The 22651-nt window shown below is 36.7% G+C and overlaps 1 protein-coding gene across 1 annotated transcript in view; it reads left to right on the forward strand.

Annotated features, from left to right (window-relative positions):
* sema3c (sema domain, immunoglobulin domain (Ig), short basic domain, secreted, (semaphorin) 3C) overlaps positions 1-22651 on the forward strand; it is a 60685-nt gene that overhangs the window by 23941 nt on the left and 14093 nt on the right. The window contains exons 3-10 of the mRNA XM_084406360.1: positions 6286-6446; positions 7154-7216; positions 10036-10155; positions 14633-14723; positions 16792-16911; positions 17441-17583; positions 17804-17918; positions 20913-20982. Coding sequence (XP_084262486.1) covers positions 6286-6446; positions 7154-7216; positions 10036-10155; positions 14633-14723; positions 16792-16911; positions 17441-17583; positions 17804-17918; positions 20913-20982 — 883 coding nt within the window. The remainder of the gene's footprint in view (positions 1-6285; positions 6447-7153; positions 7217-10035; positions 10156-14632; positions 14724-16791; positions 16912-17440; positions 17584-17803; positions 17919-20912; positions 20983-22651) is intronic.

Genomic DNA, 22651 nt, shown 5'->3' on the forward strand with positions numbered 1-22651 from the left:
CTCTCTGAAGTTTTCACTGTATAGCGGTTTGCTAGGCTGATGTTTGCCAACTTTCCATGATGTAGCATAACTATGCATTCTTCATATTAGGTCAGGCCCCTTATCAATATTCTCTTGACACTAGTCATGATTGGACTGAATGATATTTTTTAAATTAATAACATGAATTAAATTGTGGGTTACCTTTACAGAAATGCTTACCGGTATGTGGTCTGTAATTCCCATTCACAGATGAATGGTGTCTCCAGACATTAGCTTGAGCTGTTTGTAGATGCATCACTGACATGATGCTGGAGTCTTGACCTATTAATTTATTCAAAAACATAAAAAAGCTTAATCGGTGTTGAATGCTGCTCATAGTAGTTAAACAACAGTGAAGCTTCTCAAAACAGAAATGAAAATAAACAGCAGCATTTAATTATACTTCGGTGAAAAATTTCCAATGGGACTTTCATTGACATAATCCAAAAAAAAACAACAGATTACTAGAATGAATCATACTTTCCAAAGCTAAACACAAGAGTGAAACAGTGACAGTTTAAGTTTGATTGCAAGTTTTAGAATATTTTAACTTATTAGAACTGGCTAATTAACTGGCTTAACGAGTTTTAGGATAGCGAGTTCGATTTTCATTGTCGCTGAACTATCATGACACTAACAAATACACTCACCTAAAGGATTATTAGGAACACCTGTTCAATTTCTCATTAATGCAATTATCTAATCAACCAATCACATGGCAGTTGCTTCAATGCATTTAGGGGTGTGGTCCTGGTCAAGACAATCTCCTGAACTCCAAACTGAATGTCAGAATGGGAAAGAAAGGTGATTTAAGCAATTTTGAGCGTGGCATGGTTGTTGGTGCCAGACGGGCTCAGTTACTGGGATTTTCACGCACAACCATTTCTAGGGTTTACAAAGAATGGTGTGAAAAGGGAAAAACATCCAGTATGCGGCAGTCCTGTGGGCGAAAATGCCTTGTTGATGCTAGAGGTCAGAGGAGAATCATGGGCCGACTGATTCAAGCTGATAGAAGAGCAACTTTGACTGAAATAACCACTCGTTACAACCGAGGTATGCAGCAAAGCATTTGTGAAGACGCACAACACGCACAACCTTGAGGCGGATGGGCTACAACAGCAGAAGACCCCACCGGCTACCACTCATCTCCACTACAAATAGGAAAAAGAGGCTACAATTTGCACGAGCTCACCAAAATTGGACAGTTGAAGACTGGAAAAATGTTGCCTGGTCTGATGAGTCTCGATTTCTGTTGAGACATTCAGATGGTAGAGTCAGAATTTGGCGTAAACAGAATGAGAACATGGATCCATCATGCCTTGTTACCACTGTGCAGGCTGGTGGTGGTGGTGTAATGGTGTGGGGGATGTTTTCTTTGCACACTTTAGGCCCCTTAGTGCCAATTGGGCATCGTTTAAATGCCACGGCCTACCTGAGCATTGTTTCTGACCATGTCCATCCCTTTATGACCACCATGTACCCATCCTCTGATGGCTACTTCCAGCAGGATAATGCACCATGTCACAAAGCTCGAATCATTTCAAATTGGTTTCTTGAACATGACAATGAGTTCACTGTACTAAAATGGCCTCCACAGTCACCAGATCTCAACCCAATAGAGCATCTTTGGGATGTGGTGGAACGGGAGCTTCGTGCCCTGGATGTGCATCCCACAAATCTCCATCAACTGCAAGATGCTATCCTATCAATATGGGCCAACATTTCTAAAGAATGCTTTCAGCACCTTGTTGAATCAATGCCACGTAGAATTAAGGCAGTTCTGGAGGCGAAAGGGGGTCAAACACAGTATTAGTATGGTGTTCCTAATAATCCTTTAGGTGAGTGTATAGTCTGCATGTTATTCACACCCTGTATAGAAAGTAATTAGGATATTGCTTTTAAGCAATAGTTCAATAAACAAGAAGTTAATTTTGAGTATCTTTCCTTTTAGACAGAATGTTGCTAACTAATACCCAAATTTAGGTTTACGCCTGGGAAAATATGCAAATTTTCAGCCATATTTCAATGTCTACTATCATTGACAATAGCATAATGATGATGTATGAAGCACAGCTCACTCAAAAGTCACTTTCAAACCAAGCAGCTTTCTGTTGAGCGCAGCGAATTCACGTGACCAAACTGAACAAGAGTTAAATTTACAAGGCGAAATTTTTCACCTTCAAGTGAAACTCTTGAAATGGCTGTCTTTCACCCACAAAATGTCAGTAAGCAATGGTAAATGTGACTGCACCTTAATGAATCTGTGCTTTTGAACAAAATGTTTGATTGAATGATTCAATGACTCATTCATAATGGCAGATACTTGTTGCCACCTAATGGCATATTGATGTAAACTGCAGAAAGAATAACTGAAAATCGCTAACATTTTAAACTGGATTTGTCTTTTTATCATCTTCAATTTTTATATTTGTGATTGATTTTGTAATCCTATTTGCCATACTGCAATATCACATGGCATATAAACACACTGCCTTTTCAAATCAGATCTCATTTTGAGACTGAATGATGCAACGATCAGTCAGTGTTTCACTGTGATGTGCACCCTCATTCTTTCCAGAAAGTTCATGATCCAAAACACAGGGCCAAATTAACAGTGCAGTGGCTCATAAACAATTAGATGAATGTTGCATTGACGCAGTCAAAGCCTTGATCCTAATCCAACTGGCCTGGCACATTTTGAAAACTGCATTGCATAAGTGCCATCCAACTACTGTATCTCAGGCTACCTGGAGTGAATCTGCCGAGAAAAATGGGCTTTATTGTACAAATATTAAAATGCGTTTCAAATAAAAGCATAATTCAGCTTGTTAGTTAAAACAAATTGTGCATTTGTAATTGGTTAGTTGGCTAATTAGTTAATTTCAAACAAATCTCTTGTTGCATCCCAATTTACATACTATTCATAAGACTAGAACAGGCAATTCTTCTATATATTAGTCTAACTATACACTCAAAAGTATAAACTTTCCCATCTGAAGTGCATACTTTTAGTGCATAGTATAAGTATGTGGATTGGGATGTACCCTCTGTCTGCCCTAACTGAAAAATGTGCTAAGTGACCTTTGGCCTTAAGTAAAATATTATTTTACATTTAGAGTAAATTAGATCATCGGTCTGTTGTATTTTCTTCCGTAAACCCAAATATGAAATAAACTACAGCATTCTTCTTAATCGCATTATGAGCAGGTGTGGTAGCACCTGTCAGTGGGGAATGTTGACTTAGACATGTGTCCATAGCTCTAAGAATGATTCATGTTTTCAGAGCTCAGGGGTCAGGACAGGCGGACACAAAACACCACACAATCCCCCCGAGAGGGGGAACGTGTGTCTGTTTATCCATGGGGTGGGAAGGTCTTGTGAACGTTTCCCACTGTGCTGTCTTTTACTTCACCATATTAGAAATCCTTTTAGAAAGACAGAATATATGAAAGTCAGATTCAACAACAAACAGTTTGAGGTTAATCATTGCTTAACCTCACGCACTCAAACCTAAACCTGAACTAAAGGTTGAAGAGACCTTTAGGTTTGAACCTAAACCTGAACTTTATTTACACTACCGTTCAAAAATGTGGGGTTGGTAAGATTTAAAAAGAAGAAGAAATGAACACGTTTATTCGGCAAAGACACATTAAATTGGTCAAAAGTGACAGTGAACGACATTTCTAATGTTACAAATGATTTCTATTTCAAATAAATGTTGTCCTTTTCAACTTCCTATTCATCAAATCCCTCATCAATCACGGTTTCCGCAATACTATTGACATTAATAATAATAAATGTTTCTTGAGCAGCAAATCAGCATATTAGAATGATTTCTGAAGGATCATGTGACACTGAAGACTGGAAACTCAGCTTTGATCACAGGAATAAATTATATTTTATAATATATAAAAAAATGTAATCGTTATTCTACATTGAAATAATTAAGAACAATACAGTTTTTACTGTATTTTTATCAAATAAATGCAGTCTTAAATCATTAAATCATTAAAGCAGACCCAAAAGTTTTAAACGGTAGGCTAGTGTGTGTGTGTGTGTGTTAACATCCCCCAGAACACCCTGGAAGTGGTGACTTTTGCCCAGGCAAGCACCACTCACATTCCCTTCAGAAAATATAAAATGCAATTCTTAAGGTTCACAAGAACGATTATAATTACCATAATCTTTCAAAAATGCAAAGAGTCAAAGAAAAGATACCGTTGGGATTGCTTGATTGATTTCCCCCCCCCCAGCTGAAACGATAAAAACATTGACAGCACTTATGGTGTGGATGCTAGTTATAATTATGTTTATTATGACCTTGGTGTGAATGGGCCTTTAGAATTTAACATCTGGGAAAAATTGTGTGCAGCACACCAGCTACGAAAGAAAGAATAAGTTATGAGCAACGCAGCATTTTTATGTTATAACAAACCTAAAACAGAAGCTGAAATAAACTGAAATTAAAGGCTCACCCACCAACGCAATTTTCTGAAAGGAAAATCTTTCTAAAGTCTTCAGTCTGCTGAATAGAGTGAAATGGGATTTTATGATTCCTGTCTGAGTTTACAGAAGCAGAATGTTTCTAATTAGTCTCCTGAAACCTAACCAGAAGTGGGATTTCTCTCTTTCGAGGCATTTTATTTAATACTTATTTCCTCACATCTGCTTCCTCCTATGTTTCTTCTGCAACGTCACGTCTTCGTTCCTGTCTAGTTCTCATGCTCACAGCACGTTGCAGTCTCGCCCTGATGAGCTCTTTGAGCAGTAATAATGCCGCTCTTATCTCACTGAGATGCTATCCGTGGTGCTTTGAAGCCTGGTTGATGTAATCTGTTGCCCTCCGCACCTCCTCTTTATTAAACCCACGTTAGAATGACGGGTTTGACAAGGCCCTCTCCACTAATATAATCCCATAATAGTCTGGTGAGACATGCTGTCTACTGTCAATGCTCTTCAGAGAGCCTGGGGTGACAATCTTCACTTCGTCTTGTGTGCTGGTCGCTTTATAATCGGAATGTCTTTTAAATTCCTGAATTTAAATTGAATTTGAAATGTAAAATTGTAAACAGAATTTTAAGTAGAAACATATGAATTTCAAAAGGAACATAAAATGGATTTTTTTTTTTAAATAATATTAAATCGATCTTTGAAATATGATCAAAACAGCACCACAAAATTGTGATATATATTAAAAGCAAAATTTGCATCTATTGTGTGTATATAAATTATATATATATATACACACATACACACACACAATAAATGCAAATTTTGCTTTTAATATTAATCACAGTTTTGTGGTGCTGTTTGGCAAAATTAATATGAATTTGATTGCTGTTTTGACAGTACTGAACTATGAGAAATGTTTAATAATTTGAGATTCATATATTAAAGTACATATTTTAGGGATGCACGATATATCGGCTAGTTATGTTCATTTTTAATGTTTTCATTATCGGCCTAATAAGAAAATTTGACCAATATATTAATGCCGATAAATAATTTGAATTGGTTGAAATATGATTGGAATCGCTTCAAAAAAGTAAAATACAGTTAAGTGGTCAGGCTCTCAAAAATTATATACAAATTTTGATTTAGATTTATTGGCCAATATATCGGTTATCGGCTTTCAAATATAAAGAATTATCGGTATTGGCCAAAATTTTCAATAATTTTCAATATATTTTAGAATGTTTTTATTACACATTTTTAAATTCCTAATTTTGCCCAATCCTGCTTTGGATGTGCTGGTTTGAATTTTGGGAATTGAGGAAGCAGGGGATGGAGATATTTGTCATGAGATCCACTAAGGAAGGTGGGAATTGCGCTGCTTTTGTCTATAGGCTTCTCTTGATTTTAGGATAAAAAGCAGAAACATGAAAGGAAAATGTCTGTGGAGAAGATAAATGCGACTTTGATTAGAACTGGAGGGAGTTACCCGAACATGGAAGAGAAATACAAGGAGAGGTGGCTTTAGAAGAGTGTTAAAAAAGAATAAAGACGAGGAGGAGGGTATCAATGTGGCCTCCGTTTCTCCATACATTAGTGAATGACTAATGAGAAACAACAATGAATATTCATGAGGTCACTCTTCATTAGAGACTTTGATGGTATAGTGAAGGGCCCTGCATCTCTGTAGAAGTATGTGAGAGTGTGTGTGTGTGTTTTTGAATAAGATCAGGGTTCGGCGGCCTCGTCCAAGTAAACACCACAGCCTCACTCACACTAATGCAAAAGAACATGTTTGTGTTTGCATTACAGAATTACAGAAAACCCCGTCCTTTGAGCACTACACTTTGTCTGATAAGGCCATGGACTACAGGATCCTTTTCATGGATGAGGATCAGGACCGCATGTACGTGGGCTGCAAGGACCATGTACTCTCGATGGACATCAATAACATCAGCCAGACCACGCTGAAGGTTAGAGAGCAGTCAACACTCCTCTATATCAACATGAAATGCAGCAGAACACTTCTGCAGCTGCTGAAAAAACAATGGTGACCACATTTCTTCTTTCACATCTCATTTGACAAATGGGAGAGATGCAGTTTGTTTAAACACAGAGACAGCTTAAACACAACTGGCACAAGGTATGGAAGTTTATCTTTCCTCCTCCAACTAAAGCTGGCAAAACTTCAGATTCATTGCATTCTGCTGGTCTATGGTGCCTATCCTGCAGAGCTCTACCCGAAACACATGAGTTCGCCAGTAAAAAGCCTTAAGCCTGAGAACAATACAGCATGATTTTTGGTGTCTTTTAGAGCTTGTGATTGCTAAATAACTCCTAGGCGTCAAGTAACTTTTATAGTAACTTTTTTTCCATGAAACACAAAAAAAGAGAAAATTCGCAGAATGTCCAGGCTGCTTTTGTCCATACAATGAAAGGTGACTAGAACTGTTGATGACAAAAAAAAATATTAGGAAATGTGCCAAACCATTTTATATCACTCATTTTCTATATGTGAAGTCTTCTGAACCCCCTGAAAATCCTCCACCACAGCTCTAAATCTTAAAATGTGCATTATAACGAAAATCTGTCAGTCAAAAACACTACACTGTCATATCTAAAGTTCTTTCATCAATATTACAAATCTCACATTGCTCTCCTCTTATTTTTTCTCTATCAGATCTTCTGGCCGGCATCCACCAGTAAGGTCGAGGAGTGTCAGATGGCTGGCAAAGACCCCACAGTAAGAACATTGACACTTTTAAACTCCTGGCATGTTATGGTTGGCCACCTTTTTATGCCTCCGATTCACACACAGCAGCAGCATTCTTGATTCAAATCCTAATTTTCTGTTGCTTGGTGAAGTGATCATCCAGTGAGCTGTTTTCACAAGCATTGTTCTCCCTACAATCACAGCAATTAATTAAACTTGTCCCAAATCAAATCGAAAGAGCTCCAAACATGAGCTGATTCGTCCTTCGGATGAGACGTTAAACCGAGGTCCTGACTCTCTGTGGTCATTAAAAATCCCAGGATGTCCTTCGAAAAAGAGTAGGGGTGTAACCCCGGCATCCTGGCCAAATTTGCCCCTTGGCCTCTGTCTACCATGGCCTCCTAATCATCCCCATATACTGATTGGCTTCATCTCTCTGTCTCCTCTCCACCAGTAAGCTGGTGTGTGGTGGGCGTTCTGGCGCAATATGGCTGCCGTCGCATCATCCAGGTGGATGCTGCACATTGGTGGTGGTTGAGGAGATTCCCCCATTCTATGTAAAGCGCTTTGAGGTCTCAGAAAAAGCGCTATATAAATGTAACGAATTATTATTATTATTATTATTATTCTAAATCAGTGTTTAGACCTCAAATTTGAACCGTTATGGCTGGATCAGGAACAGATGCATGAGTTTTTCAAAATAATGTTTTATTATTCCAATTTCTATCAGTCATGGCTGGATCAGAAACAGATGGTGTTGCCCCAGTGCCCATGAGTAAAAGCTGTCTCTAGATGTTGTCTGTAGCGCAATGGGAGGTCACAATGTGTCATTAATTACGTGTTAGAATAAAGTAAAATGTAGGAATGGACTAATGTTCTCAGCTGGCCAAAGAAAAATACTGTACTTAACACACTTACCACAAATGCCAGATGCAAATTATAATTTTAAACCTGTATTTCATGTACTAATGAAAAACACAGGTATATGTGCACTGGTACTCAAATATGAAATTAAATATTGTAAAAGTATATTTTAATTGCATGTAACTGGAAAAATAGGGCACATTCAGGTACCTGAATTAGAAAAATAATGTTTTTAATTACTTTTTTTGCATTGACATTATTTTGACAGCACATTGTCCTTCCAGTTCAGTTACATAGAAGATAATTACAACTTTTTATCTCACAACTCAGACTTTTCAGAGTTATAAACATGCAAATGCAAGAAATAAAGTCAGAACTGCAAGAATGTTTGTGAGACTCACAATTCTGAGTTTATATCCCACAGTTTTGAGAAAAAAGGTCAGAATTGCGAGGTATAAAGTTGCAATTGCAAGTTATAAAGTCTGAATTGCCAGAAACAAACTCGCAATTCTGAGAATTGAACTCCGCAAGTCAGATTTGTAAAATAAAAAGTCGGAATTACCTTTTTTATTTTTTTATTCTGTGGCAGAAAAAAGTTTCCATACTTGATTTAATAAAAATAATATTTTTTTATAAATTAAATTCTACATAATTTAAAAGCATTCCAACTCAACTCTATGAATCTATGAATATAAATAACATCATAATATTTTAGCATATATACAATAATAAGTTATTGTATTTTATTTATTTTTTTACATTACAGTATTGTGGGAAAGAATTAGAGGAAAATGCGCTTAATTTGTTATAAAAAAAATAATGTCGGAATGCAAATAGATAAATAAATCTAAAATTTTTCTAAATATTTGATTATTCAAAATGTTTTTTTTTTTTTTTAAAGATTTATTTCTTTTGATTTGCATTTTAGGGTGAAAAATGCCAAAGAAATGTACTTAAAAGTTTTCATAAAATGTACCCAGCCCTAGATACTTTAATAACTTTAACAGTAGGGTTTAACAGAGCAATGCGTCACATAGTGGAATATGCAGTTCAGCCTTCCTGCACTGCTTTTGACAAATATTTGTGTTTATCTAGCCCTTCCTAGAGTCTGTTTTCCCTCTATCTGTGTACATGTTTAAACTAAGGTTTGCTCCACATATTTCCCGACGTTTTATTTGATTCTATGGATCTGTAGTGTTGCCCACTTGTTAGGTTTCCTCCCCTCACAGGGATACACCCCATACCTGTCCCCTGATAGGATCATCAGCAGCGCGTGACCTCACATCATCCGAATCCATCGGCATCATTTGGGAAACACTGAGGCATTTCTTTAACAGAGCTGTAAATGATATTAAGACATGTTTATAGAGCTTGCTCTTGTTAATTTTGCCTGATCTCTACGTGAACCGTAAGCTGTCGAGACGTCTTTTCAACCTTTGCGGAAGACAAAGTTTACAAGCCAGAAGAGGATAATGTTGATATGTGCCACAGAAAAAGAAATAATGACAAACATGTGAAAGCGAGGAGTGGATGGTGGGGTGTGTACTGTTGGAAGTGCAGTTATTTTCCTGGAGTTGCTCATGAAGGGCCTGTGTGTGCACATGCTAACCGAGAGCTCATGCAGCTGCTGTTTTTACACACTTCGCCAAGTTCCTAACTGCTCCCCTGGTGCTTTTCTTTTCTCGACTCATCCCTCTCTCCCTCTTTTTCATGTGCAGTCGGTTTGACCACACTTTAGTTTGGGTTTCCTGGATTCCTTGAATAGGCCTTGAATTCCTGACATATATAAACTTTCACTTCCTGAATTATAGGTTTGGATCGATACAAGTCGTCTTAATTTTAATTGGCATTTTCAGTTTCCAAAATTAAAGAAGTCAACTTTCTTGTAGCATCAGCGTTAAATGACTTTAAAATTAGATTGTAAAATAAGATTGTATAACTATAGGATCAAAAGCAATGATCTCTGTTTCTTTTGTTCTCCTCAGCATGGATGTGGAAACTTCTTACGAGTGATCCAGCCTTATAACAGGACACATCTTTTCATCTGCGGCAGTGGAGCCTACAGCCCAGTGTGTGCATATGTTAACCGTGGCAGGCGTCCTGAGGTCAGTTTACACTTACTAATGTAAAGCAGTCAGGCGGTCTGATTTAGTTCAGTTTCACCTTCATTTTTATTACATTTGCTTCAGATTTCTGAAATGTTGTATTGGGAAATGGACAGTAAGCCCATACTGCCCTAATTTCCTGGTAAAAATGTGCTTCTGTAATCTACCACTGAGTTGTAAGGTCATACATCATCCATCCTTTGATATGACATCTTCCATGATAATTTAGACCAGAATGGGAATGAGGGTAGTTAGAGGTCAAAAAAAGAGAGAAGAGACCAGATGAGACGAGACATGCCAATCAAAAGGAGTGCAATAAAATGAATTGTAATGAGATTAAACAAGAGAAGAGATGAGACCAGATGACAAAACGAGAAGAGACAAAAGACAAAATTAGGCGAGGTGAGATGAGAGGAGACTAGACAAAACAAGACAAGAGACGAGAAAAGATGAGAAGAGATGAGACGAGACTAGACGAAACAAGACAAGAGACCAGATAAGACGAGGTGAGATGAGACAAGACTAGTCAAAACAAGACAGGAGATAAGAAAAGACAAGGTGAGATGATACTAGTTGAAACAAGACAAGAGACGAGTTAATGCGAGGTGAAATGAGCCGAGACTAGCCAAAACAAGACAAGAGATGAGATAAGGTGAGGTGAGATAAGACTAGTCAAAACAAGACAAGAGAGGTGACAAGGCGAGGTGAGATGAGACGAGACTAGATGAAACAAGACAAGAGACGAGTTAATGCGAGGTGAAATGAGCCGAGACTAGCCAAAACAAGACAAGAGACGAGTTAATGCGAGGTGAGATGAGACGAGACTAGCCAAAACAAGACAAGAGATGAGATAAGGTGAGGTGAGATAAGACGAGACTAGACGAAACAAGACAAGAGACGAGTTAATGCGAGGTGAAATGAGCCGAGACTAGCCAAAACAAGAGATGAGATAAGGCGAGGTGAGATAAGACTAGTCAAAACAAGACAAGAGATGAGATAAGGCGAGGTGAGATAAGACTAGTAAAAACAAGACAAGAGAGGTGACAAGGCGAGGTGAGATGAGACGAGACTAGACGAAACAAGACAAGAGACGAGACGAGAAAAGATGAGGTGAGATGAGACGAGACTAGACGAAACAAGACAAGAGACCAGATGAGACGAGGTGAGATGAGACGAGACTAGGCAAAACAAGACAGGAGATGAGAAAAGACAAGGTGAGATGATACTAGTCGAAACAAGACGAGACAAGTTAATGCAAGGTGAAATGAGCCGAGACTAGCCAAAACAAGACAAGAGAGGTGACAAGGCGAGGCGAGATGAGATGAGACTAGACGAAACAAGACAAGAGACGAGAAAAGATGAGGTGAGATGAGACTAGACGAAACAAGACAAGAGACGAGTTAATGCGAGGTGAAATGAGCCAAGACTAGCCAAAACAAGACAAGAGATGAGATAAGGTGAGGTGAGATAAGACTAGTCAAAACAAGACAAGAGAGGTGACAAGGCGAGGTGAGATGAGACGAGACTAGATGAAACAAGACAAGAGACGAGAAAAGATGAGGTGAGATGAGACGAGACTAGCCGAAACAAGACAAGAGACGAGAAAAGATGAGGTGAGATGAGACGAGACTAGCCGAAACAAGACAAGAGATGAGATAAGGCAAGGTGAGATGAGACAAGTCAAAACAAGACAAGGGACGAGTTAAGACGAGGTGAGATGAAACTAGATGAAACAGGACAAGAGATGAGACTAGTCGAAACAAGACAGGAGATGAGAAAAGCCAATGTGAGATGAGACTAGACTAGTCAAAACAAGAAAAAACAATAGACAATACGAGATGAGAAAAGGTGAGGTGAGACTAGACGAAACAAGAAAAATCAAGAACCAGATAAGTTTACAACTTTTTATCTAGCTGCAACATGTTTAACATAATTAAAGGTTAGAGAAGAGATGAGAAGAGATGAGACAAGATTAAATTAAATGAGCAGAGATGAGACAAGATGAGATTAAAAGAAAATAGAAGAGAAGATATATAAAAATGAAGAGACAAGACACGGCAAGATGAAACAAGACGAGATGAAAAGAGGCAAGATGAGATGACAAAAAGTAATAACCAGATAGGATGATACGAGAGGTGACAAGCCGTGACACGAGATGGGAATACACAATTAAAAAAGAAAGGAGAATGCAACTAGATGACAATTAAAACAAGAAGAGAATAGAGAAAAGAGACGAGACGAGACGAGATAACAGTCCTTAAAGTTTCAAGAAAGAACAATGAGACCAGATAAAATGAGACCAGATTAAATAAAAAAGAATAAGAAAAAAAGTGAAGAGACCAGCTGAGATGAAACCAGATGAGGTAAGATTAAATGAAATGAGAAGAGATGAGACAATATGAAAAGAGATCTGAGATAAGATGAGGCAAGACATGAGAAATCAAAGAGACGAGATGAGGTTAGCTGAGATGAGATGAAACAATATAAACCTAGACCCAGATGAGATGAGACAAGCCACAACAGGAGACCTGAAAGTGAATACATTAAATATTAAAGGTTAAAGGAGAAGACATGTGACAAGACTAAATTTAATGAGAAGAGATGAGACAAGATGAGAAAAATAGAAGAGAAGAAATTACAAATTATAAATTGAGACAAGACACAGCAAAGTGAAACAAAAGACAAGAGATGAGGTGAGACAAGGTTAAACAAAATGAGAAGAGGATACCAGATGAGACGAGACACAAATACTTAGAGAAAGGGAAAAAGAAAAGGAAAGGAAGGAGGGGTGAAGAGAAGAGACCAGCTAAGATGAGGCAAGATCAAATTAATTAAGAAGATAGATTAGATTTGATTAAAACAGAACATAAGATGAATAGATGAGAGTGAGACCAGATGAGATGACACAAAATGGAACTAGAATCTGTAGAGGTAAAAGGAGAAAAAAAGAAGAAAGAAAATGAAGAGAAGAGACCAGGCGAGACCAGATGTGATTAGTTACTGCTAGCCATCTGAGTTCAGCAGCTTGTTTTCTATCATTCTTTTTTTTGTTTGAAAAGCATTTTACTCTCTCAACCCTCCACCCGTGTCCAGTTCTCTTGGCTACACACCAGCTGGACTATTACAGGAGCAGAAAACTCCAGAACGGGGTGACCTGTGACCTTTAAAAGTGTGCAGTGTAGCTTTGTGACATAACAATGATCGGGCCACCCTGGAGTCACCATGTGACTTGTTTCTTTGCCTATAGTTGTGTGTGATGTAAAGAGGCAATGCATTAGTTAATGAACACACGCGTCCTCGTGATAAATGAGAAGCTCTAGCACCAGCGGCTGTATGTCCTGACGGAGGCTCTCCACGTCTCTGGTTTCTCTCACTTCACGTGACTAGCCAACATCCCGACACCAAAGGAGGGGATAAATTGGCCTGGCAGTCGGAAACCTGGAAGCATCTGGGCAAGTCTGTCCAACCAATCAGAAGAAAGGCAGCTCTCCAAAATCACAGCACAAATGCGTGCAAGGAAATCACTCAGAAAACGTTTTATTTTAGATTGGCTGTGAAACATTTCAGATCAAATTGAAAGATTTGATTTGATGATGGGAAACGGGATAAAATGATAGCAAGAGCATATGTCAGAGTCATTTATATTTATGAAGACTATGATCTGATTATCAGCCTTGAGTCTGGTCAACTTATTCTGGGAAAGAATCGGCCGCTTAGGGTAAAACTGCTTGACAGGCTGGAAAAAAAATATATAGATTTCTCTATTTTAATCAATTCTCATTTTGAAGAACTGATATCGATACTTAAAACCCAAGAATCAAACTTTACATCGCACACCCATCCAATAAATCTCAATCATCTTTGTGCTTTCTGATATGAAAAAGTCTCAGCTTTCAAATTCTGTAAATTTTATTACAAAATTCAAATAATAGCATTTTGTTAAATATATTCACTATATTACATATTCATTGTATTTAAACTTTTCTTCAATATTAAATGCATGTTTGAATAAATCTTCATGTTTTTATGGCAGCCACAATTAAAAATGTTTTTATATATATATATATATAAATATATAAAAAGAGTAGAAACATAATTATGTCATTAAAAATTTATTATTGTAACGTTATTATTATAAAAACTTACTTATGTGTAATTTAAACACGTAGTCTACAAATCAGTTTTTTTAAATATTTAATATTATAGTGATGTACCAACTGGGGTTCCCTGTATAGTTTACAGCATTAGTATTATTTTTTATCTTTAGGCTCCAATGAATAGATTTTGAATTGAATCGCAAGCTTGTGAATCAAATTATAATTGAATCGTGAAATTTGTCAAATGCCCAGTCCTAATGTTTATGCACGTGGCTTAATGGGCAGGTTTATCTGAAATAGTTGATACCATAATAACATTGTGATTGTGAAATTCGAAGAATATGAAGATTTTTTTTGTGTGTTTTTGGTGTCATTGGCAGGAGCAAGTGTTTCAAATCTCTTCCCGAGCAGAATCAGGGAAAGGGAGGTGCTCCTTCAACCCACAAGTCAACACCGTCTCGGTCATGCTCAGTGAGTGCTGGCGTCTTTTGTGTCTTTATCCACAGGTGCCATTTTGTCTTGCACACTTACTAAAATTCATTTTCTCTATGATCTCTTTGTTCATGACCCCATAGCGTCACCAAACACCCACATTTTGTGGGTGTCTGCTCCCCTTCCGATGTGACAACTTTGGGTCGCTCAGTGCCGCCCCCTTAATCCTTTGATCTGTAATTGGCTAGTTGGTGTTAGGTTGCTGTTGACACAGCTCTTGGGCTACATTACACACACACACACACACACACACACACACACACACACACACACACACACGGCCATTAGAACAGCAATAATAAACACACCAGTGTTATTTTAGTATAATTGATATACTATTATTTGTAAATTTTTTAATATATATTTAAAAAATGTATGTCCGTTTTCATTTTCATGACAAGATCTTGTGCCAAAATATCTCACAATATTTCTAGTTGATGTGAAAAGCTGTCTCGCGATATCAGCATGACGGAGTTGAGTTTGTGGCAAACCTTGCTTAAATGTCTCTTTCCTGTGAACTCAACATTGTGTATCGTCACACCTCTACATAGCATTTATTCATTTTTATTTGATTTAGTTATTTTAGTTCATCAAGTTAAACTAACATCAAGTTTTATGGTTTAAATTTGAACTATAATAACCCTGAAACAAATCTCTCCATTTAACTGCATGTGCCACATATACTCTCCTACGAAATTACACATGCACGCCTAAATATAATATGCTATTGGTTATCGTGAAGTCATCTGTATATGAGAGAAGGTTTTAAGTGGTTATTCCATTAAGTAGAACAGTTCCTAACCGTCTAGACGGCATCAAAGACTGACGGTCCTTGACATGACAGCCTACAGCTTTCTCTGTCTGACGTCTGTCTGCAAATTTCCATCATACACTTGGCCCTTAGTTGTACACGTCAACCACGGGACCAAGCAAGATGGAGTGATGAAGTGATAGAGTAGTGGTTTGATGAAAGGAAGGAGAGCTTTGGGGAATGGAGATTTGAGCAGGTCATTAGTAGAGCACACCGCAGAGAAATGTACAGCCACAATAAATCCCTATGTCTCATATTCAGCAGAAAGATCTGTTCAGCCAGTAGCAGAAACCACAGTTATATGCAGTAGGTTTACAAAATAAATGTGTTTTAAACAAGGCTGTCAAAGTGAATGTGTTAACGTGTGCAATTAAATGTTTATATATATATATATATATATATGTATATATATATATATATATATATATATATATATATATATACACACATTTAATTGCATATAATTAGAAATATTGCATATTCAATTGAAATATAATTAGTGCTGTCAAATCGATTAATCGCGTTCAATCGCATCTAACATAAGTTTTTGTTTAAATAATATATGTGTGTATATATTATATTTATATATGATGCAAACACATTTATGTATGCATATATATATATATATATATATATATATATATATATACACTGTATATACATATATTATATGTATGTATATACAGCACACACTGTATGTATTATATGATACGCGCACATATATATATATATATATATGATAATACGGTATATTATATGATATACTATAATATTATCGTATTATAATACGATAATAATATAGATAATACGGTATAAACACATTTTTATGTCTAAAACTTTTATGTTAGATGCGATTAATCGCGGTCAATCGATTTGACAGCAGCACTAATTATATATATATATATATTTTTTTTTATAGCAATATTACATTTATTTCATTTGACATCATAACTGTTCCAGTCTGTTCTGTGTGTGAACATGAAAACATCTTTACACATGTAATATTAAGTCCATAAAGTGCGGGGAAAATTTTAGTGTCATCCACAATAATAAAAAATATATATATTTTTTTTTTTCTTAAGAGGAACTGAATATATTAAAACTAAAAGGACAATCACTATACTTTTGAGAAGATATAGAATCCAAAAATCTTAAACTAACGAACATCTTTCACTGAACATGAAAAATCGGTGTAAAGCAACTGTGGGACACGTTTGTGTTTGTGTCTATGGTTAGATCAGGAGCTGTTCTCTGGCATGTACATCGACTTCATGGGGACAGACGCGGCCATTTTCAGGAGCCTGACCGCAAGAAACGCAGTGAGGACAGACCAACATAACTCCAAATGGCTGAGCGGTATACAAACCCTACATGTTATTTCATCCATCTACATTATTATGCCTGTTCAATCAGGAAATTGCTCATAAAGTTTACTTGAAACTACAAATAATTATATATGTGTAGCTGGCATTAAATTACACGTTCACGATCCATGGCATTTCAGTAAAATAATACACAAATCACACAGCAAAAACTGTCTTTGCCCACATCAAAGGAAAAGGTTGAAGACAGGACAGTCTGTTTACAATGAGTCCACCAGGAAAGTGAAAACATATTGTACATGCATAATGGTTTTCTCAAGGGGGTCACATTATCTTTTGTGTGATACTATCCAAATATACACAATGAAGCACATATTTGGTCAGGTATCTCAGTTCGCCAACAGCTGTATTAAATTTCACATAAACTCAGGCATTAGCGCCATTCAGAGATGTTTGATTTTTTAGGAGAGAAATGAGAGGGTACAATATTCTTATTTCTCTTTTGTGGTTCATGTACAGCAAATTGAGTGTTTAAGCTGTAGTTATGCTTCTATTTTGACTAGAGCCAGTGTTCATTGATGCCCAGTTGATTCCTGACGGCTCAGACCCAAACGACGCCAAACTCTACTTTTTCCTGCGTGAGAGAATGACAGACAGTAGTGGAAACACCAAGAACATCCACACTATGGTGGCTCGAGTGTGCCCTGTAAGTCTCTGTGTGTGTTTGAGCATCTTGTCAGTTTGTTACAGCTTGCGAGTTACGCAATGATGTGCAGGGAGGTCCGTTTTTTAATGCAGAAGTGCATTAAAAACCCCGTTTTTTAATGCAGAGTGCCAGCAGAATTTTTTTACAAATATATTAATATCAGTATAATATATACATGTATTACTATATTTTATTTTATGTCATTGTAAATTCTATTTAGAATGACACTGGTGGTCAGCGCAGTCTGGTGAACAAGTGGACCACGTTTCTGAAGGCTCGGATGGTATGCTCGGTACTAGAGGAAGACGGTACCGAGACCCACTTTGATGAGCTTGGTGAGACTACAAACACACACACACACACACACACACACACACACATTGGATTTCCATGTTTTATGTGGCCTTCCCAAAGATATTGTTGTATGTGTATAGACATATTTTATACTGTATAAAGTGTATATTCTCTCCCCTACCCCTAAACATAACCCTCACAGAAAACTTTCTGCATGTTTACATTTTAAAAAGAAATGATTTAATATGATTTATATGCTGTTTTATTCATGGGGACCCAAACATAACCCCACAAGATCAAAAGTTTCTGGTATTACTATTTTTGTGGGGAAATGTTGTCCCCACAACATAGGGAATATCTGAACCACACACACACGTGTTGTGTTTTCATGTTTTATGGGGACATTCCATTGACATCACGATTTTTAATACTGTACAAACTGTATATTCTATTCCCTTACCCCTACCCATCACAGAAAACTTTCTACATTTTTACATTTTCAAGGATTTCAGATATTGCCATTTTTGTGTGGACATTTTGTCCTCAATGTAGTTTACCAGGCCACACTCACACACACACACACACAATCTGTAAAGGAATGGTTAAAATAAACAAAAAAGCTAAATTTACAGTAGGCCTAGTGCACTTCTTTTCTTCTTTTTTTTTTAAAGCTTTAAAATGTTATTAAGACTATACACATTCTAATATGTTGTGGTATGAAATGAATTGCCATATTTTGACAATTTTTACCATATCACTATTGCTCCAGTATCTACAATATATCACTAAAGTTCCTGGTTGTTGGGTTAAGAGCTACACTGTTCAGCGAACAGTTGTTAAAAGAACCATTTTTCTTAGTTAATAGAATAATCTAAAGAACCCTTTTCCACTATAAATAACCTTTTGTGCAATTGAAAGGTTCTATCTGAAAGGTTCTTCATTTATTTTTAAGATTGTACATTTATATTTAAATTGTAAATGTTTTAATGAAAAAAAAACCTTTTATGGTTCATTTTTACACTATGTAATTTGCTTTATTTATATTCAATACAAATAAATATATTTGTCTGATTGATTTTGGGACAAATTTTTTTTTTAATTTTTACTAAGGAGGGCCTTCACTGTAAAAAGTGAGTTGGATCAACTTAAAAAAAATTACATTAGAATTTAAGTTTTAAGAAATGAAGTTTTCTCAACTTAAATTATCACATTTTATCGTGAAAAACGTGATAATTTAAGTTGAGAAAACTTAATTTCTTTAGGTGTTACCAATTGACCCTTCGCTAAGCCACGCCCGAAAACCGCCACAGGCCAATCGTGGCTTAGCAACCGTAACTAGGCGCGGGAGGTCTGGCAAGCTTTCGAGCGAGGGAAACATGCCGAAGCGGTGTGCGTATGGATTGTGCAAATCTGATACCCGGTATCCTAAAAGTTTGGACAGGGTGGTGGATTTTGTTCCCTTCCCGAAACCTAAAACCCAAGGGGAGAAATGCCGGGCGTCATCTTCATTTATATAGCGCTTTTAACAATGTAGATTGTTCCAAAGCGGCTTTAGATTGATAATAGGAAATAAAAAGTAAAGTGTTTTGGCTTTATAGCAGCTCTAGAATAAAGTTATTGTCCAGCTCGTGGATCAAGCAGTGTGATTAAAGGCAAGACGGAGGCTCACTGACATAATTTAACATTACTTAAAAATATATTTCAGCATTTTGTTAATCGACGGTCAAACTAGAAACGTTAAGTTACCCCAATCCGATCGCGACTCTCCCGGTGTTAGTTTTAGTAAAAGTAAAAGGTAACGTTATTTAGTAAAAGCAGTGAACATCACGGGGCTTGCCGGAGATCTCCAAGGAAAAGGTTGGTATGCAAACTTAATCAGTTGTAGTCACTTATATGACACACGACGTGTGAGCAGTAACGTTAGCCTGGCGCACTACAAATATAAGCGGGAGATCGTTATCATTGCAAAGTTGTCAGTGGTTATACATATGGATAAATTGTTTGATCTTTAAATATTAGAATATTTTCACATTTCACTTACCCTGCTGGCTCAATTTGTGTGTTTCCCATTTAAATGATCAGTGTATGAGGCGGCTGCTGCTTGCGCTGGGACCTAACGTTATAGACTTTAGCTTCAATTTTGATGAAATTATTCTCTAATCGTTTGCATATTATGTCGTGGATATATCCCTCGAATGCATACTGCAGTCTTGTTCTCTCATATTTTCACCTGTTCGCCAAAAATGACTAATTATCTCCTTAGGAATGTCTGAAACCAGTGCATACACACTGTAATAGACGTGCCAGGCGCAAAAGCTTGACAGGCGTAGCAACAGTAACTAAGGAGGGCGGGGCTTAGCGAAGGGTCAATTGAAGTAATTTTTTTAAGTTGATCCAACTGTTCACTTTTTACAACCCCATTGCACCCTAATTAGATAAAGGTCCGGTTTCACAGACAGGGCTTAGATTTAAGACAGGATTAAACCTTAGTTCAATTAGGAGATTTAAGTATAGCTTTAATAAACATGCCATAGAAAAAAAAACATTACTGACGTGCATCTTGAGACAAAACAATGGCGCTGACTTAGTTTAGGATATGCCAGTGAAAGTTGCTTTCAGTTAACACAACTCAAACATGTATTTTATTCGAGGACTAACTTAAACCTTGTCTGTGAAACCAGGGGATGGTGTCGTAACTCTGTATTTAACCCAACGCATTCCTTTAAAAGCCTTACAAATTTCACATTCTATTTAAACAGCTTCCTTTAATAATTGGTCATTAACCATAAAACAGTCGTTTGTCAGTATTACCATTCAACAATGGCCCTAGGTCGTTTGTAAAGCTTTTCACCTCATTAAAATCCTTTTACGATCATAAAACACTCAGCACAAATAGTTTACACTGGAAGTTTAAAGCCCATGACGGATTTACACTTTCACCTGTTTTATTCTTGTTAGGCTGCACTAGAACCGTGTAACAATGTTGTAGGACAGATGTTCAGCCATTGAGTGAGTGCTTGTCTCTTTCCTTCCAGAGAATGTGTTTTTATTGGAGACGGACCACCCAAAGGGCCTCCTCATCTTTGGAGTCTTCACCTCTACAAGGTAAAGCCAATAGCAATATTGAGCTTGCCACTAATGTGTGTATATATATGCATGCGCATGTTTTTATGTGTGTATTTGCCAAATATAGGTCAGGCGGGGTTGGAGCTGAGGGGATGACGGGGTTTCTGGGAACATGTGATCACACCTAAGGGTGGTGAGGGGAGCGAAAGGTCACTTCTTTACAAACATGCATCTAATGTTAGCTCAGGGGGTCATCCAATAGCTTTTTACTGTGATGAATTTAACATTATGATGAGGAGGTCTCGCTGAATGATTTAAATTGGACTGTCACACAGAAAGAGGGAGAGACAAGTGTGATTTCACTCAGCCAGTTTAAATGTCTCTATTGGTGTTTTGTGTAAATGAGTGTTACCTCTCAGAAATGATACAGAATGCTTAGACAAATGAGACAATCGGTGACAAATTTAGAATATAGCTAGTTACCAGTGACAGACATTAACCATTAAATTGAATTTCCCCCATTTTAATTATTTATTACTAAAATGTAATTAGGCTATTAGGTTTAATTATAATAATTTAATTAATATTTTATATTTTATAAAATATTTTATATTACATATATTTATTTCATTATATTCTTCCTATATACAATATTCTATTATACACATTTATAAACATTTAAGTTTATAAACATACTCATATTACATATATTTTATTCTTCTATATTCCATGTTTGTGTATATTTTTATATTTTAATTTATTTATTACATTGAATTACATTAATATTTAACTTGAACTAATGAGTTTATAAATATATCATACTTTTAATATAGTACATACAATACAACTACATTTATTTGGTAATATATGATGATATTTGTTCACTATATTCTATTATTTGTAAGTGTTTGTATATAATCTAAATTCTTTATTCTGCAATATAATTAAAAAGTAGAAAAAAAATAATGTCCTTATTAAAGGTCAAAAGTGCCCATGCATGAAAATCCATTCTAGGGGGCAATTAAAAAAAAAGCCATCTAGCATAACACCGATCATTTCATTTTTTACTTTAATACTGTATGAGACATATGATGTACAGCAGAGTTTGAGATATCTCAATCTCTTCTGAAGCTCTAGTGAAGAAACAAATGAGATTACTGAGGTTTTTGATTTCTTAAGAGAAAGCAAAAGTCTCAAAAGATTTGTTATCTCATTGTTTAGGGAGAAAACAGTTCATTTCAGGTCAGATATGAAATCTCATTTGTGATATTTCCTATGGGTGATTTCATTACATTTGTTCCAGTGGGTTTCCATGTTTACTTGTGTCAGCAGTTGCATGTTTGTACGCGAGCAGTGGTTGAATGTGAGGTGAGATTTCGGTCAAGGTTTCCGAATTGTGGCTCAATCTCTAACCACGTTCAGCTGGTGTGGTTTTCCTAATGAGGGCAAGCCAGACAGCAACGGCTTCTTTGTCCATATGCCCTGCTCTGTTATTTATCATTATATGTCGTCTCTTTTCCTTTGTTTTGCGTTCAAACAAAGAAACTCTGTCTTGCTGTCTGATCAAAATGTACGATGTCCAGCCAAACCACACTTCATCCCAGAGTGTAACCAAAGTGGTGTCCCCTTTCCTTTATGCGGCATTTTTCTCTCTCCCCACGGACTGAGTCTCCAGTGTAACCGTTACATCATCCTTTCCATCCAAACA

This window comes from Rutilus rutilus, assembly GCF_951802725.1.
Source record: "Rutilus rutilus genome assembly, chromosome: 4".
Lineage (NCBI taxonomy): Eukaryota > Metazoa > Chordata > Actinopteri > Cypriniformes > Leuciscidae > Rutilus > Rutilus rutilus.